This window comes from Thermobia domestica, chromosome 3, assembly GCF_964235325.1.
Source record: "Thermobia domestica chromosome 3, izTheDome1.hap1.1, whole genome shotgun sequence".
In the NCBI taxonomy this organism is placed as follows: Eukaryota; Metazoa; Arthropoda; class Insecta; order Zygentoma; family Lepismatidae; genus Thermobia; species Thermobia domestica.
This window is the reverse complement of record NC_137456.1, coordinates 79,258,095-79,277,083: the sequence shown is the minus strand read 5'-3', so window position 1 is coordinate 79,277,083 and position 18,989 is coordinate 79,258,095. Positions and strand designations below refer to the sequence as shown.

At 38.3% G+C, this 18,989-nt stretch overlaps 1 protein-coding gene across 3 annotated transcripts in view; it reads left to right on the top strand.

Moving 5' to 3' along the window:
- LOC145680543 (uncharacterized) overlaps window positions 1-18,989 on the top strand; it is a 57,385-nt gene that overhangs the window by 21,394 nt on the left and 17,002 nt on the right. For 2 of the 3 annotated variants that reach the window (XM_081751167.1, XM_081751166.1), the window contains exons 4-5: window positions 2,148-2,386; window positions 13,330-13,440. In XM_081751167.1, coding sequence (XP_081607293.1) covers window positions 2,148-2,386; window positions 13,330-13,440 — 350 coding nt within the window. The remainder of the gene's footprint in view (window positions 1-2,147; window positions 2,387-13,329; window positions 13,441-18,989) is intronic. The other variant, XM_081751168.1, reaches the window with a different exon arrangement.

Sequence of the window (18,989 nt, the reverse complement as noted above, 5' to 3'; positions counted from 1 at the left end):
TGTAATTACTCCCTTTTTCCTGTATTTGATGTGCTTATATTTGCGCATCAGTGTGTTTGATCGGAACGAGTGGATCAGTTTTGAGTACAGTTTTTGGTAGTGTTCAGATAATTACGTTTTTAGTATTGTCATGGGAAAAAAATCAAATACACTCCAAGCTTCCTACAAAATAATGCATCCAGATCATTTTTGACGGTAAAGAACAAGTGATACACAGTTGTTTGCTCAGTCTCCTATTTTGCAAGCATCTGTTCAAATATTGAGTAGTATAATGGTTAGGTTTTGCAAAGTGTACAGAAAGTTGTCCGCTATAAAAATACTCGACTTTGAGCCGCTTACCTAGCTTGTAAATCTCCCTTTCTCCACCATCGATTGTGTTCGATGTGACACGTACGGGTCTGATCACCCGGCAGCGTGTTTCCACTATAGCATACTTTTGCGGAGAACAGGAAAGAGAATGTCTCGCTGTACCGGAACGTTGTTGAACAAGTGCCTGTTTGAGGAATCCAAACTCACAACAGTCCATTGGTGAGGCATCTGGGTATTTCACACGGATGAACGTAGATGAGATCACTCGAATTCTCTCTCTTCTACCTTCCTTGTTTAGAGCATCTGAGATGATCAAGCGGTATGACTGCAGAGCTTGTTCATGTGGATCCTATTTGTAACCTCATCATCGTACAGATGTGGAATGTATGTGTCGTACTGATGATTCATTATGTCATGGAAATAAGATGCTTTGACCTTGGTGTTGAATGGCACTTCGACGAGTGACAGCGGTTCCCGACTGCAGTATCCTACAACCACTAGAAATCCTATGAAAACTCTTCCCTGCATTCCAACGGTCAGAACGGCTCTTGTAGTCTATTTGGTGGTAGAAAATTGGTCGAATTTTGTTGGTCTCATCTATGTATAGCCATCCCTCATACAGGGTGCACACTCATTTCCACTATCCCGTGCGATGTATTATACAGGTTTTTGGTATTCGTGGACCTCTCCTGGATGTGGCGCTCTGTGAGGCGGTGTTCGCGAGCTTTGTACGTGCTTCGAGTGTGACGTTCTTCCGGATGATGGAAATTACCTCTTTTGAGATACCGTGTCATATGGCCAAACTTCTCTGCGTTGGAGGATTGTCCTGTCATTAATCTCGTAATGGCGTCTGTATGAAGGGTTCGAGTGGGCTGGAACCAAGGATGTTATAAAATAGTGGATAGAGGATGTTACAAAATCTTGAAGCCGTACGTCACAGTTTCGCCACCCCTACCCTCCCCAGTCCGCCCAATAAGGTCGCAATGTTTTGAGCCAACAATCATGGCGGAAACGAAAGTAGCCAATCAGAAGATGGCGGAAAAGAGAGTAGCCAATCAGACGTGCCGATGCTCGGTTGTTTTTTGGCTTCATTGATTTAATAGGATGAAGATACTTTGGGCAGATCATCTATTTTATAACATGCCTGGCTGGAACCGTGTTCTCACAATTCCCGGCCAATCGTGTACCACAGGGGGCCTGCTGGGCACATGGCCACAATACCCACATCAGCTTTGCTGACAGTTAAATATTTTATTTTTATTTTGTATTTATTATTATTATTATTATGCACACTTTCGTTATTGCTGAGTGGCTGTGATTAGTGACCTAAAGTTCATAATTGGGTATCTCCCAGAAGACTGTCACTTTTACCTGATAGTGTTTTCAAGTATAGGCCCCAATGTGACCAGCAATGTATCGGGACATAACAGTGGTTAAATGCGTTGTTCGCGAGTGAAAGTCGAGTATTCTTTATCGTGTACAACCTTCCGTATTGTTAAATTGTTAAGTTTAAGAGGAGTGTGTATTTGTGTGTTTACGCAGGAAATAATATGCTGAAGACAGACATTCGGTCTTTTGGTGCTGTTGAGACAACGAATTTAATTTTTTAAAATATGGACATTATTTTACTCTTTTGTATGTCAAATTACGGATATAATTCACTGTTAAGTAATTTGTATTCAATATACATGCATATATAGAAAAGTAACCGACGTACGCTTTGATTCTTTCTTAACTGAATTGACTCAGTTAACATATAGTCGTTTCATCATATCTTGCATACACTTCGCTCATTAATCTGTGTATTACTTTACTAATAATTTTTTCAACATTTCCAGATACTATTGAAGATTATGACGATGTAGCGCCACGGTATCTTTATCGAACAGTGGATAACGAGCCGTCGATTCCATCACATTCTCCTTCAGCGTCGGGACCTTTATCAAAGAAGAACTTATATACATGGGTGAAACCATCATCTCCAATGAATGACCATATATCTCGAACTTCCAGTGTAGATCTGCCAAGAAGACCTGTTTCTAATATCAAACCATCGTCTGACAGTATATCGTCCACGGTGAGTCATTATTTAGTAACATATTTTCTATTTTGTTTAATAAATCGATTTTCTAATTTGAATCGAACCATTGAATTATCTACTGATTGAAGCTGTAGGGCATATATTAATAAGAAACGCGATTTACAACCTCAGTTTTGTTTCTTTAGTTGGATATTTTCATCGGTGCGGGGATTATCTTCGGCAACATTTTTTTTTCTGCGTCATCAAATCTTTCTCTTTACGTCTGTAATTGTGGTTTTAGTTCCCCTATAAAATGCAATTGTACAGAGTATTCTGTACCTTGATTTCGGTTATTAGCTCCCGGCATAAATATACGGGAACTTACTCCATGTGTGTGAGCGTGTTACTTTATTTTTTCGTATCTACTGGCCGGATCTAAACCAAATTTTGTGGGCTTGGCGTGGGAGATCCGGGTTCGATTCCAGGTGGACGGATTCCACGTTAATTAGTATGTCCCGTCTCATATAGCCTCGTTGCTGAAAGGGACGTTAAACTCAAAATAAGCTCAACTCAAATTTTGTGGGCAAGTAGTCCATCGTCTCAGGAGTAACGATCGCTATAATTGGTGGCCGATCTCGACCATGGACAGAATCGGCTGTACTCGACTTGTATGTGGCACTTTATGTCTTGATAACTACGGCCATGTCTGAACGAAATTTGGTGGGTAAGTATCTAATCATGTAAAGAATAAAAACCGCTACTTTTAATGGCCGAACTCGGCTTGGCGACAGAGGCTGTGTTCCACAGTTATTGATTGGTAAAATTACAGGGACAATCAATAGGTAAAAATTAATGACTGAAATCAAGCCACGGCATACTCTGTGTAAAATTTTATTTATAGGAAGGCTAAAACTACACTTAGAGATAAAAAGGAAAGGATCCAGTGACGACGACGACTACTACTACTACTACTAGTAGTAGTAGTAAAAAACGTATCGAACCGCGTGGATGAAAAATCCAATTAAAAGAACAATACTGCATATATCCGAAATGGAAGAGATACTTTATATCGTATTTAAATAATTATAAATAGTTGAAAGCTAGAAATCAAAACTTAGTGCTTGTGTATTTGCTTGCTAGGTCTTCTTCGCTTTTAGTACCGTATATTTCAGAATGTTATGAAAATTAATGTATATTTTAAGAAAATTATTTCCGAGTTTTCAAATATGTTTTTGTAGTCTTTAGTCTGTCAAAATATTTTGGATAATAATGAAGTGTTTTCAGGATATTTCTAATTTTCTAGCAGTTTTTTCTTTCTTTAACATCATCATTGATTTACGGCCTCAAAATGAGCGAAATAACTGAAAAATGTTATGTAATCACTGCACTTCTGCTGATTAGAAAGCATGTTGTTGTTCCATACAGGAGAACTCACCTCGTATCTACTGTATATGGTGTACAGGGTTTCTACAGCTCTGGAGAGTCAAGGAGAGACTGGGACATGGCATTTGGTCAGGGAGGGAAATTCACCAAATATATGTACAGTGAAACCTCTCTAAGGCGGACAGCCATGGGGAATCAAAAATTGTCCGCTATAGAGAGGTGTCCGCCTTAGAGAGGTTTCAATATTTTCTTACGTAAATTAATAAACAAGGTAATATGCAATTAGAAAAAATATTTTTGCATGAATCACGTATTTATGAATATTATCAAAATGTTACTGTTCCTGCATTATTTTACGTCATCCAATTCCCTATGTTCGAGGCACAACATGGGAATAAGATGTTATAGTTCTCTGCACTTTACACTTATCGCTACTTACTACGTGTTTGGTGTGTTGCTTTAATTTGTGAGTTAATTGCAGTCCATTAATTTTTTTGACAATATGCGTACCCGTGGTCAAAAATACCAAACTTGTCTTCTGCTTCGTTAGAGATTCCAGCGGGACAGTAGAATGATGTGTCATCCCAAACATTGGGCAACTGTCAATCACTTTTGTTTCTGAAAAAGGTTGGGTGGGAGTGGAATGCAAGCAAAGGACATAAGGGTGTTGTGAAACAGGGTACCTTCCTCTGGGTTGCTGAACAGACAGTTGAGGAGGCAAAATGTTGTCATACCTTCATGTTCTTCCTTGGTGACATACATATGAATTAATAAAAGTGTACTTTTACTGTAATTTTCAACTTTTTTCTAGAGAAAGTGTCCGTAATACGGAGGTAAATAATACCTATAAAAGACAAGAAAGACTGTCCGTGTCCGCTTTAGAGAGGTTTGCCAATATGTTTTTTCCTATTACAGTGTTTGGGGATTAGAAAATATGTCCGTTATGGGAGGTGTCCGTTAGTAGAGGTTTCATTGTATATCTTACGAATAAAGAAACTGAAAATATGCTATAGCAGATTCTAGTAGGTAGAAAATGCATATTTTTAAAAATAATGGTATTTTTTAATTACTAGATAAATTGAGATGGGCTGGCCTGTAACTCAGTCAGTAGTGTCCGACTGCCAATCCAGCAACGGGACAGGACGTTTGGGCGCCACCATTTGGGCGCGGACGTTTCGGCGCTGCCGTTTGGGCGCCGGACGTTTGGGCGCAAAGCCGTTTAGGCGCTAGACGTTTGGGCGCGAGGTACATAGTAAAAATCACAATTTACGACATATAAAGTAAGCTAGGCACTGAAAACTAAGCGCGAATCAAGATATATACATTTCCTATACTTCTGTTTTTATCTCACCTCATTTATCTGTATATTTTCTAAATTAAATAGTTTAATTCGTTTGTGGTATTTGTTGCCTAACCTCGTAATGGACTGATTTTTCGCTTGTTCACTATTCTTGTACTTCTGATCTAATGATCTAATTTTTGTATTATATAAGAAAGCTAGAAAATGAAGGAATCAGACGAAGTGTTAATAATGCCGGGGTGGTATCTAATTTATAGGTCCAGGCCGCTTCCTTCCTTCCCTTTCCCCGGATAGTGTGCTCCCTCAAACGTGACGGGCTAAATGGCCTTAAATGCCGAGAGCCCAGAAATCTAAAAATCCTAAATCCTTATCGAGTTGAGGGAAAGATGTTAATACAGGGTGTCTAAGACATTGAGTTTAGGAACTGTAGTATGCTGTATTTCTGGTATCACTTTTTTATATTAACATTCCAATATAAAAATCAAAACTTAACACACTTTTTTTTCGTCCCATTGTAAGCATTTAATCTGCATTAAAGAAAGTGGAGAAAGGGAAAAAAAGAACGATTTCAAAGTGAAAAATATTGTTAAGTGTACATATATTGGTCATTTAGCCACTAGAAATGTGTTTGACATTCACACTTATTGCATAACCACAGTAGAAGGCCTGTTTAAATTTTTTAATGGAATAGGCTCACTATGTATGTAATGCAGTCAATCATATCTAGTCTGGTCTACTAACTTTTGGCTTGAAAAGTTATCAAATAAAAAGCACACTTAACTTTGGCTGAAACTTAAATTTACAAAATTTAATTGTTAATTCAGTTTTTAGAATTTTGAAATTCCAGTATTTCTAATATGTAAAACAAAATCCAGTATAATTCAAGGACTTCCACTACAGTAGACACCTTGTGATATCTTGATTGGAACTTAGTACTCAGCGCCTAACATAATGACTTTTTAATTTAACTCGCGCCCAAACGTCTGGCGCCCAAATGGCTTCGCGCCCAAACGTCCAGTGCCCAAACAGCGGGGCCCAAACGTCCGCGCCCAAACGGCGGCGCCCAAACGTCACGTACCGTTTCAATCCGTGTTCAATTCCCGGTGTGTGTAGATACCTATGTACCCATTCCTATTTGAAGTTCTACATAATTTGATCTGAGTATTGAGTCGTTGCGTGACAAAGTTAATGAAAATGTAACAATAGCATCCAAGTTAATTACTGTTAACATAAAGTCACCGTCAAATCTTGTATCGGTGTAGAATGTGGACGTGGATTCGCAGCCACACGTATCTTTGCTGAAATAAATATAATGACAAGAAAAAATGGAATTTCTTACTGAGTGTCGGCAGTTTCTTGTAGCAATGGTAATGATGCTGATGGAGAAGTGCTCTTTGAAGTTTAAAATTGTATGTGGGTTGTCTTCACTACACCTTGCAGTAATCAAGCGAACATGCCAATTAGGTCAGAATAGGTTTAATCTATTCTTGGAAGTGATGCACAATAACAGTCAGACAAATGACTCAACAGCAGAAAAAGCAAAAAGGCAATATTCCGCTCTTTGTACTGCAAGTAAAAGTGAATGCAAAGAAAAAATTGAGAATGTTTCGACAGAACTAGAAGAAAACGGAGTTATTGATTTTTATGCAAGTTTCCGTTCTGTATCAAATTAAAATACAAGGAAATGTGGGAAGTAATGGAAATGTGCTTTAGTTTATCGCATGACAGTGTAACCGTGGAAAGTGGCTTTTCTATTAACAAATCAATTTTAGTAGAGAATATGCATGAACAAACACTAGTGTATCATTGACATGCGTTTGATGCTATCCATGAAACAGGCAGACTTAGACAAGTAGAAATTGGAAAAATGTTACACTACGTTCTAGGAGCACGGCGATTAATACTTAGAGATTAATCTCAAATTACAACGGGAAGAAAAACTAAAGATATAGAAAAGAGAGTATTAGAAACTGTTAAAATTGCGTGAAGGAAAAAAGAAAGTGAAGACGATAAGCAGACTCAATGCAGTTCGACATTGAAAACAAAGTACAAGAACTTCGAAAGAAAATTAAGGACAAGTAACATTTACTGATGAACGCTTTGGGTTACATATTTAGAAATTGAAATTACTAACCTTGTATCCGTGAAAAAGGAACATAATTTCAGTAATCTCTGCCACTTTAGTAATTTATTAAACTGCTATGCTAGACTCATTGTTGTATCTTTTCATCCTTAAAAGTTTGTTTTTTCACGAATACGAGGTTAGTATCAATAAGTGAAATTTCTTGATGTGTGCATCAGTTCATAAAGAAACTAGCACACTAAGATATCTGTAGAAACCCTTATTTAACATACTGTATTCAGCACAAGAAAGGGTTTTATTTCCTGTGTGTGTTCCATGCGGTTCAAATCCCATGTTAATGGTGCTTGTTAGCTTTGTTCCCACTTTTTCACTTATTTCAAGGTATTGCAGAAATTATAGTGTACTGTAATAATTTCTGTGCGTATTTTTTAAGTAAGTACAAAATACTGCTTGTCGATAGTTTTCAAACGGTCTTCGTTCACACTTAGTTCGTCATCCAAGCCTTGATTAGAAGACGTATTCTTCGACAGTAGGGAATATATCCAGAACACAAACTATTTCTCTAACTAGTATTCGCTAAATAATCAGTAGTTATTCGAGGAAATCGTACTATTATACTTTGATTTGCTCTGATGAGTACGTTCAACCTGTAGGTCCACTTTTCGTATAGCCTAGGTACTGAAAAGAGTCCCTAAACTCAAAACCCAATGAACCAATTAAAAATTTCTTACTGATTACAGATAGTAAGAAGTAGCGTCTCTCTTGTCTTTCTCCGTCCAAAATCCAGATTTTTCCTTCTCACCGTCCTCGTTTGTTCAGTCATGTCATCTGTTCATTATTCGAAGTAGGTTTCCATTCGCATGCGATATAGGACTAATAATTCCTTACTACTAACATCGTTTTGCATTTAATTTTTTTTACGGAATCATTAATATCCAAATAATTTTTAACATTTTCTCGTTTCGATACGTGAAAAAGTTCCACCTCTTGTCATCTTGCTGATTAAAAAAAAAAAAAAAAAAAAAAAAAAAAAAAAAAAAAAAAAAAAAAAAACTACAAATGTCCTGAGATTTGGAGTTTATGAGCTGTTATAAGGCAATTTTCACAGCCCCCACATTATCAGAGATTTTCCGAACGGGATTCCTGCAACTTGCGGAAACAGATATTGCTGTAGAGACGATAGTTTGTAGGAACGAAGTCAGGAGGTTAAGGCGGATGGAGTGAAACTCCAACCAAAATCCAATTTTGACCGTGTGTGCTGGCATTATCATAGTGCATGAATACTCCTTGGCGATTAATGAGGCCTAGCCGCTTCGATCATAGTACTGCTACTAGTCTGTCCAGCTGTCCACAGAAGATGGCGTTAATGATGTGACTGTATCCAAAACCTCCCATTGAATTATTCCTTTAATATCCCACCACACTTAATATTTTGGGATGAAGTTCTGGTTTAGTGTTGTCTTCTATTCTGAAAAGTACATATTCCTGTTTGCATTCCGGTACATAACCTCTTCTCATCGTCCATGACCGTGCTTGAAAGAAATTGGTAATTTTTGTACAGAGAAAGCAGGGAAATACACAGGTCCCGACTTGTTTCTCGTTGATTTGAACGCAACTGAGGTGGTATCCAACGATCGAACTTTGTGATGATGCAACTTATCGCTTTGAGCCATCTTCCGACCGTTATCGTGTGCACTTAGAAAGTGTCTGTGTTATTCTAGCAGCTTCATTAATCATGTCATGCAGTCTTTAGTGCCCTTATTTTCAATTTTATTCGTGAGGTGGAATAGTTAACGGCGTTCTCATAGCTTTTTTCTTTTGTGTATTACTATAATTACTATTTTCCAGTTATCTTCATATCATATATATATTGCATATTTTATTATTTATTCTCTTAGCCGTTCCCATCCTCTATTTTAATTTTATACACATATTTTCAGTCTCTTATTTTGTTGAACTGCTTAAACTACAATTTGTAAGAAGTTTTGTTTTTCTAATGTTCAGCATGTTTTGACCTTATTTTGACGGACACAAATAGTCTGGTTGCTGACATTTCCATCAAACCGTAATCAATTAAGCAATCAGTTCCTCCCACAACAGCGTTGAAGGCATTCAGTATAGTTTCCCATACGCCTCTTTTCGCCAATCTATGGTGTCTATCTTCTATTTTTGGGGTCGCGGTGGCTCAGTGGTAGAGTGTTCACCTATGATGCATGGGGTCCCTGGTTCGATTCCAGCTCGCGCCAAGTGAACTTTGTGGTGGACAAACACCGTGTGCGTGGGTTTCCTCGGGGTTCTCCCGTTTCCTCCCACTTTCTTCATTCCGCCACTTCATTCATTTCTCATCACTGTCTGCTTTAGCCTACCTGGCATAAACGTGGGACGTAACACTCCAAGATTTCATTTCATTTCATTTTCTTCTGTTTTTCTTCTACTACATCTGTCGTATGTGGACTGATTGCTGTATTACCACGAGGCCTTTCTTTGTGTTTAGCTTGATCATCATAACATATCATGTACAAATTCTCCTTTCATCTTCTCTCTTAGCCTTTCATCCAAAATAACTCCCAGTCCATTACGATCGTCTTATATATATACAAGGTGTACTATTTATCTTGATACACCCTTGTAACTTTTAAACTAATTTATATAAAACGATGCTATTTCGTACCATGCAAGATATGAAAAATAAATCAATTTGATATCTTACTTAAAAAGGCGTGGGGAACTTTTAAAAACAATTTTGATCTACTTTGCTTCTATGACATTACAACAGAACTTTTTGGTATGGTGGAAACACATTGATCTTTGTAATTCATACATCGTAGAAATTCACGTCATTAATGTCATAGGAAAACTTTTATTAGCCCACATTTCCATGCTTCATGAGAACTAATATTTGTGAATAATTATCTGCGATGTATGTCAAAGACAAATTGGTCTCTTTATTATTCCAATAACAACAGATTGCGAATTTTGCGTGTTCCTATTTCTTCTCATATTTCAGATACATTGAATATCCTTAGAAGAGTGTATATGTTCTGTCAAACTTAAGGGAAAGTGAAAGCTATTAAAAAAAAAGAAAAAAAAACTTTACAAGTTCGATGTTTCCGTCTACTAGCTTATAAACACAAATTATTATTTTTAGATGCATCAAATAGCACAGCAAAAGCAACCCGTTAATTAACTAGTAGTAGTTACATTGATTTATGTCTACACATTTAAAATTATAAGAGATGAAGTTATGCAGTATGTTTAGATCCCACCATTGTTATTTTCTCTGCTCACTTACTTAAATACCTTTGTTGCCAAATCATAGGTGGAATTTTTCTTATTTGCTAATTTTTCTGTGTAGTAGATGAAATATTCTTGTTGTAATAGATATATGTATTTAGTCAGGAATAAATGGAAAATAGAATTTAAGTGTTTTGTATTAATGTAAATGGTACTTAATACAAGAAAAGAAAACTTGAGAGGAAGAGGGATGCTATGATCACCAATTACATTAATAGAAAAAACTGTTAAATTGTATTTTCCCCTTATTTCTGATTAAAATACAGTAGAGCGTCGATTATCCGAACGTCGGTCAACCGAACGACCGCTTAACCGAACTATGTACTCGCTCGCACCTGTTACTCTCCCACCCTACCGTTCATCATCCCCCTCACTCCCAAACCAAGTTTCCCACAGTAGTCGCCGCACTAAGCCACCGCTGGCGGAACATTGCTTCTAATGGGGCCTTCATAAGGCGCTGCTGACCGGCCAAGCCGCCAGTCGCTGTGTTTCAACAATCAGCACACTTCTGTCGGTTTGGCACTGGCTGTAGAAGTAGCGCCAGTATCAAAGCTGTTCACAGCAACAGCTGCGCCAGCTTAGAGTTGAGGCGTGCCGCTCCCCGCATGGCAAATAAACATGTACAGTTCGATTATCCGAACAAACCAGTTTTCCGAACACCCATGTCCCCCAATTACTTCGGATAATCGACGCTCTACTGTATTTATATTTAAGGTACCCTCCGGGTAGTCACATAATAAGGTTGAAAATTATTTAAAAAAAAAAGAAAGAAAGAAAGAAAAAAAAAAAAAAGATCGGATAGCCGAGCATGAGATTTGAATCCAAAATGTCTCAGTAACGAAGTGAAGAACTTGACGCTGGCATACGCTCGTTAAATAGTTTAATGCTTGGTATTTGCCTTTAAGATTAAGAAAACGGTATATCAAATTCAATGATAATGAAGTTAATTAGCAGAATGATGAATTAAGAGAGAAAAAAATGTAGTTCCGAGAAAACTCACGCACGCTATGTTCGTCCACCCAGGGGTGCCCATCCCCCCCAAAGCTGATGGCGCATTCCCCCCAAAACTAATAATCTCTTCCCTCCTCAAAACTCAAGTCCTCTAAAAACAATTGCCCAGTGTAGCAGTAGTTTTTATAGTACTAGTAATTGTTATTTTTGTTGTTTTTATTTCCTGTAGTAGTATTATAGAATGCTTGTAGTAGTAGTAGGGACAGTAGTAATTATAAAAATGGCATTACTTTTATTAGTAGTCTTGGTAGTGTACAATACTAAATATGTTCTATAAGGATATTAAATGGTATAAAAACTTCTACACACTGTGTATGGCACAGGTATTCTTTTTTTACAATTAGTAGTATTATTTTTTTCTTTACAAAATATTGATATAATTCCCTTGTACAGCGGGGGACACTTCTAAATGGTACAGCCATATGGAGATTTACGGCTAAGGTGTACCATTTAGAAGTGTCCCCCGCTGTACATGAAAAGTAAGACGCAAGTTACAAGTTATTGAGTTTGATACCAAAAGAAAATGTTATCCTCGAAATTAGCCTACAAAAAGAAGCGATATCCGACAAAAAAAAAAAAAAAAAATTCTTGTAAAAGAGCCAAGTACGAGTGGCCTTAAAAAGAATTGAAATCACAAAAATAGGCGCCAAGTTCTGGTGGACAACAGTTAGAAACACTCACTGGCCCACTTCAAATTTAGATTTGAAACTTGGCTGTTGTCTGTATGGTTACCACTAGCTCACAATTATGTCACACTACTTTATAATTTTCAACAGACAACATAGGCAAGTTTCAAATCTAAATTTGAAAGTGATTCCTTGAGTGTTTGTAACTGTTGTTCACCAGAACTTGGCGCCATCCTTTCATATAGCAACTTGCGCGGTACTTCATTCATAGAGTTTCTAAGCAGGGGATAGGGGGATTCATTCTCGAGATATAAAAAAAAATCGCATCGTGTTCCAATGTTATTCTGACGACAGCAAAATTACTTATTCGACATTAGAGTAAAATTTTTCCCCAATTTTTTTATCCCCCCCAATTTTTTTATCCCCCCCAATTTTTTTCTCGATGGCACAACTTGCGCCATTCATCCCTCTTCTCTCTTAAAACGAACCAACCTTTCCTTTCATACGGCTACTTGCGCGGTACTTCATTCATCGAGTATCGAAGCAAGGGGTACGGGGGTTCACCCCGGAAAATTTTTGAAAATTAGCTTCTCAGAACCGTGTTTTATTGCTATTCCGACAATAAAATTGCTAAAGTGCGTCCAGTAAGAGAACGTCTCTGACAGCTCGCAGTGACATTGCCACTACTCGCGTGTCAAGGTTTTTTTCCGTGCAACTGTAGTGGCAATTTAATTAATGGTATAAGACAGAGTGATCGTGGTTGGTAACACTGGTATCAAAGTAGGGGCTGCAATGTCCCAACGCATATGGTAACAAACGTCAGAGACCATCTCTTGTTGGCCGTGCTATAGTTCGAAAGTAGAGTAAAATCCCCCCCAAAATTTTTCTCAATGGCGCAGCTTGCGCCATACATCCCCCCTGTGGGCGGCCCTGCGTCCACCTACAGTAGTGGATCATAACTCTGCAGTCTGTAGGTGAGCGCTGCACTAATTAGTCATTGTGGCTTGTTTTCGAACTAATATTGTACCATTAAGTTTCTAGTTTCAGTTTTTGTGGTCTAGAAGTGAAGTAATGTCTCTTATTCAGCAATTTTATTTTCCATCAGTAAGTGAAATCACTCCTCTTAGATGGCCTGTACATACTCTAATATTGCGCTCGTGTATGTATGTGTATGAGTTTATACTTTTCAGGACGCCGAAACATAGTATGTTACATCATAAGCTACTAATACATACTTTAGTTCAATTTTGTACAATGTCAATCACAACTTCAGTTTTTGTCCTGTTATAACTCGTCTTTTCAGTATTGTGAATTTCAAACCGGTGGATACGATAGAAGTTACCCTGAATGTTGGGTTCGTTATAGTTCAGTGTGTGACATCTACTGGCCGTCAGTAAGTGTAGGAGTGGTCAGGGTTAGTATATGTATTGTTGATACATCGTAACTATGAGAGATATGTAGTACCAAGTGATACTACATTCCTAATAATGTAGTATTAATCTTGTTCGCAATAAATCAATCTAATTCAGGAGATGGATTTTGAAACTTTGTTGGAAATTGCATGTAATCCATGCTCAGAGGATAATCTACGCACAACGAAAAAAAAGGAATAAAGCACAATCACATACACAAAAAAGTATTAATAATAAGTGCTTTTGTTTTGTCAAATAGGGAGGGGAAGAAGTAGAGAGAGAGAACAAACCACTGTGAAGCGTCATGGTGGGGGCTATTGGAATACATGGTCACGTGGTTACATGGGTGAGTAAAAGTGTAGGAAATCGCATAATTAAGAAAGTAATTACATATAATGTAGAATGAAAAGTGTATATGAAAAATATTTTTTAATTGTAATAATAATGAAGTTGGCAAATATAATAAAGAAAATGTTTGGGGGTGGCGTGAGTGAAGTAAAGAAGTATATTATAGACATCTTAAGACCAAGGTGGATGGTAGGTGATAAGGTTTCCAGAGACTTGTTAATGTAATGGGACGTCTTCGTACGAGTCCTTGTTTTAGCAAGCCAAAGGCACAAAAGTTTACTGGGAATATCGGGAAACTTCACAGAAATGGACGAGAAAGGAATAATATCTCAGTAGTTATAGTCTTTATCGACTATATTCGACTTAACTCCAAGCGTAGAGACTTGATCTGTACTTTTTGGGTCATTGCTACATAATAGTGGAATGCAAGTAGTATATAATTGTATCATGACTTCTGTCTGGAAGTAGATTGCGTTTACCTTTGCCTTGGAATGAGATGATGAATTGGCAACTGCGCGGGCACAGAAACTTCCCACCACTTCGACGTTCTCGGATGAACTTGGAGCAGCTCTTCACATCAGCTGGTGTGTAAACATGGTCCTGAGTTTCCTGGTGACGTCGAGGTAGTCTGAAGCTTCATTGATAGTGACCTGCAAGATACTATTCGGATAGCTCTCTTGCGTTCGCGAATCTCTCCTGAACATCCTAGATGTTAGCTTATAATGTTCCTTCTTCTTGTAATATTTCTTCAGGCTCAAATCGTTTGTGGTGATATGATTGATTGTGCTCTATAATAGAATGCATGTTTTGGCAAGATGGCTTTGGGAGGGGATGGAGTGAAGTGGGGATTCGGTTTCCCTAAGAACAACTGGACGAATATTGCGCACAACATGTAGTTTTCTGGTGGAACATGCCCATCATTATGTACATTTTACGCCTTCGTCGTAATATGGAGGGCCGGTGTTTTGTATTCTCCACAGTGAATGTAACGAAATAGTTACAAAGGAAGCGACGGATTATCCTCTGGGTATAGGTTCAGTTTACCTTTGGGTAAAGTATCAATATCAGTCTCGTATATGTGAGTGAATTATTGTGAATATTAGTTCCGTAAAAAATATATGGAGAAGATAGAGGGAATGTGGTTCCACCTATTGATGAACTTTGATACTCATCATAAAGGGCACAGCTTAACTCTAACTTGTATAATTCCTAATGAGAAGACTTCTATAATTGCCTTCTTCGCGTTCATTCCCTTATAGTAATAGTTTCTAATCTGAGGGACATAAAAAGTCAGCACCGAGGTTCAGGCTACTGAAATATACTGTTTTATAGGTTAAAGTAAGTTATGAAAAATAACTATCAGTACATCCCATCCAAAAGTAAACCCCTTTGATCTCACGCAGTAAAAGCACGTTTAGTTCTAATGAAGGGCATGGCGTTTGGAAGGTTTATAATGAGTTGAAAACAAAATTTGGGAACTTACGCTTTAAAGAAGAAGAAGAAAAAAAACTGGTGCAAACCCATTTAAGAAAACTCAGTAAGAATTCATATATTTGTGTCAACGTTGGTACACAAAAAGAAAGTGATATCGCTTCGAACACGGCGCCATTAGGATATCACATACATGTTATACAGTTGTTCAAAAAACACCACCTTAGTAACACCACTAACCATCCCGAGCAACTACAGAAGCAGCTGTTTAGACAGGAAGCTGATCGTACAGGTAATAAATATCTGTCTGAGGTACAGTATTCCACTATTGCTCTAGATTATGACGTAGCGGAGTAAAAGCTGGTGGTCAGGCACCGTCCTACTTGTGGGCGACAGAGGTAAAGTCCAGAGACGTAGCAAACTAAGGTAGAAGGCGTACACCAAGTAGAGCACGTTGGATTAGCCTGGCGATATGGGGACGCGCGTTAATCTGCTGGAAGATATCTACAAAGTGTCTAGGTAAGGTTGGAGAAGAGGATTGAAGACGTCACAAACATACAACGCATTAGTCACATTCCCCTGAATGAAGAGTAGAGTCGAGCGAGATTTGTTAACGTAATACATTCTGTATTCAAAAATGAAAATTGTTTCTTATATTGCGAGTGCGAAACACGCCGAATTTTCCTACTCATCTTCACATCTGCGGATACGCACAGGCGTCAAGTGTGTAAGACAGAAAGTACTCTCATTGCTAAATATCACTGCCTTGCATTCGCTTCGCCATTGTGATCTTTCCTCATTCCATGGAAGCTGTCTTTAGCTATAAGCAGTGTTGCGAGAGTAACGCAGGAACATATACTTGTCCCCAACAATCGATTGCTTTCGTATTCATGCACTTATATAAGGGGACGCAATAGTAGATTCGATTCGTGATCGCCGTCATATTAGTTAAGTCCGCCCGAACGATCCTCTCCAGGCGCTTCCTGGTGTAGTGGGAGGTAACTCTGTATCCCATCGTGTACCCTACCGATGGGCCACTGACACGACACAACCCTCATGGCTTACCTCTGATGCGTGGGGAACCTGGTTCCATCTCCGGCTAAGTAAGTTTGTGGTGGAAAACATCGTGTCCGTGAGTTTTGTCCGGATTTCCTCCTAGGTTTTAATTCCATCAATCCTTGCATCATCATTCACTTGCTTTAATCATCGTCTCCTTTAGCACAAGTTGCATAATCGTGGGACATTAAACTGAAAGATTTCATTTCATTTACGACCCACATGAGCAGCAATTCTTCGGAACGACAACCCGGTTTCTCGCAGCCTTACTATACGGCCACGTGATGGAACAATAGGTATCTGATTGCGTCGTCCTGATACTGCAGACTTAGACTATGGTCCGCATACAGAACTTCACTCAACACGTCCTATGCTGTGATTACAATCTGCAGATACTACACTCTGTAAAGAAAAAATAGCGACACCTCAATTCTCAAGCTAACTTACATAGAAAACCATAGTTGCAGCCCGTTAGAAGAGGAATAGAAGGAAATGAAGAGTGGGATAGTTCATTTGCTTTATCTGTGATACATGTGGTGTACGACGCCGCTTGCCAATTGTTTCTGTATCAGTAATATTTTCGCTAGATGGCACTGAGTGCGTCTCGTAAATTATTGCAGTGAGAATTCGGCATTGCATTTGTGATGTGTAGGCTGAGGTAAATAGCATTTTATGATTGTTCTTTGCTTTCTCATTGTTTGGACAGTGTCAAGTGGCAAAATTGTTGTTGTTCAGCGTTGTTTGTATGTGCAATTGTTGCTACATGTGGACTGTAAACAAATAAGATGGGTAAGAAATGTGACATGTTGCCATGTGAACAAGACAATTCTTGCTTTGCGCAGCTAAGGCAAATCTCTAAGGGAATAGATGGAATACTGAAAATCCATCATTCTACGGCAGGAAGAGTAATTCACAAGTGGAAACAGCATAACAAATCGTCCCTTCGTCAACAGTGTGAAAGAAAAAAAGAAAGCATCACCCAGAGCAGATTGCTAAATGAAATCAATAGCACTGCAGATTTGAGGAGTGATTTCCTCAAAAATCGCTTCTGTAGTTTGCCATGATCTTGGAACTGCAATTACTCGTACAACTGTATTGTCTTGTGGGGCCGCGGTGGCTCAGTGGTAGAGCGTTCACCTCTGGTGCTTGGGGTCCCGGGTTCGATCCCAGCCCCCGCCAAGTGAACTTTGTGGTGGACAAACACCGTGTGCGTGGGTTTTCTCGGGGTTCTCCCGTTTCCTCCCACTTTCTTCATTCCACCATTTCATTCATTACTCATCATCACCGTCTCCTTTAGCTTAACCGGCATAACCGTGGGACGTAAAACTCAAAGATTTCATTTTCATTTCTGTATTGTCTTGACTGTATGAAGAGGATATTACAAAGAAGAAACCGTAGAAAGTTAAAACTGACAAAACACAGAGGACTTCAACATGTAGTTTTGTGAGTCGATATGCAATGACAACTGCAAGTACGTCGTTTTCTTCGTTGAAAAGAAGTTTAGAATAGTGGGAAACGATGGTGGTGTGAACTTGCGGATACGAACAAGCAAGGAACTTGACAAGGATTTTGTTTAAGAGATTCAAATATTCAGTTCTGAGTGATGGTATGGGCTTGGTTCACCGTTAAAGATGTCAGAACGACAGATATATATGTGAAGGATAATTTGATGCACGAAAATATCTTCAAATTCTGGTACGTAACGTTCTTACAACAGCTAAAGATTACTTTTCTGAAGAAAATGTGGACTACTTCCTTTTCCAGGACGATAATGCTTCATGTCACCGAGCGAAAATCGTTAATACGTAGTTCAAGAATATGACTATTTAGAGACTCGTGTGGCCTACAAACTCACCTACATGAATCCAGTTGAAAATTTGTGGGACAATATGAGTAGAAGACTCAATAGACAACTATCTGAAATAGAATCTAATTCAATGAACATAACTTTATTTCGTACCAGAAGAAAAAGCTACGTTCTAAGTTCTCATCTGCACTGCTAAGTTGCTAAGATATAGGTGGATTCCTTTCTATCCGAGGTGTCGCTCTCACTAAACGATACCTTTAAGAAAAGAAAAAAAATATATAGAACGTTATAAGCGACAGAAGCGTTTCCTTAAGAGATGTGAACGTTGTGTATTGTAATATAAGAGAAAATACTTTAAAATGTTTCGGAGAAGACATTAACTCGCCTGTGCTGACTTCTTCTTAGAATAACAAGCAGTTGCAAATAGCGTTCGGCGCTGTATGCGAGAAGTTAATTTTTATCCGGCAACTTTATGTAGAAGAATGTTTTTATGTGGTGGAACGTCTAATTCTGACGAAGTTACCGAAGAGAATAAAAATTTAAGATAAGTCTCTCTCTCTTCGGATACATGGTAAATTACTTTTATCCCCAATAATGTTCTTTATGTTTGTGAAAATCTGTAGTCTTGTTATTACGGATAACAAATCTATCGTGAATAAATGGATGGGGGTTCAGTTTTTGATGCGAAAGATTCGGGTTTGATTCTTGTGTAAACTCGTGTAGTTCATACTTCAAGTTAATATGTAGGCCCATACCTCTAAAGGATCCGACTTCTTGACTATAGGATGTTACAGAGCCTTAAGGAAAAGGAATGTGCAACTTAATTTCTGGATAATACTTGTCTTTTGTGTACGTTTATACCTAATCCTATTTCTCAAGCTATCCCTTCACTCCAACATCCTACTTTCC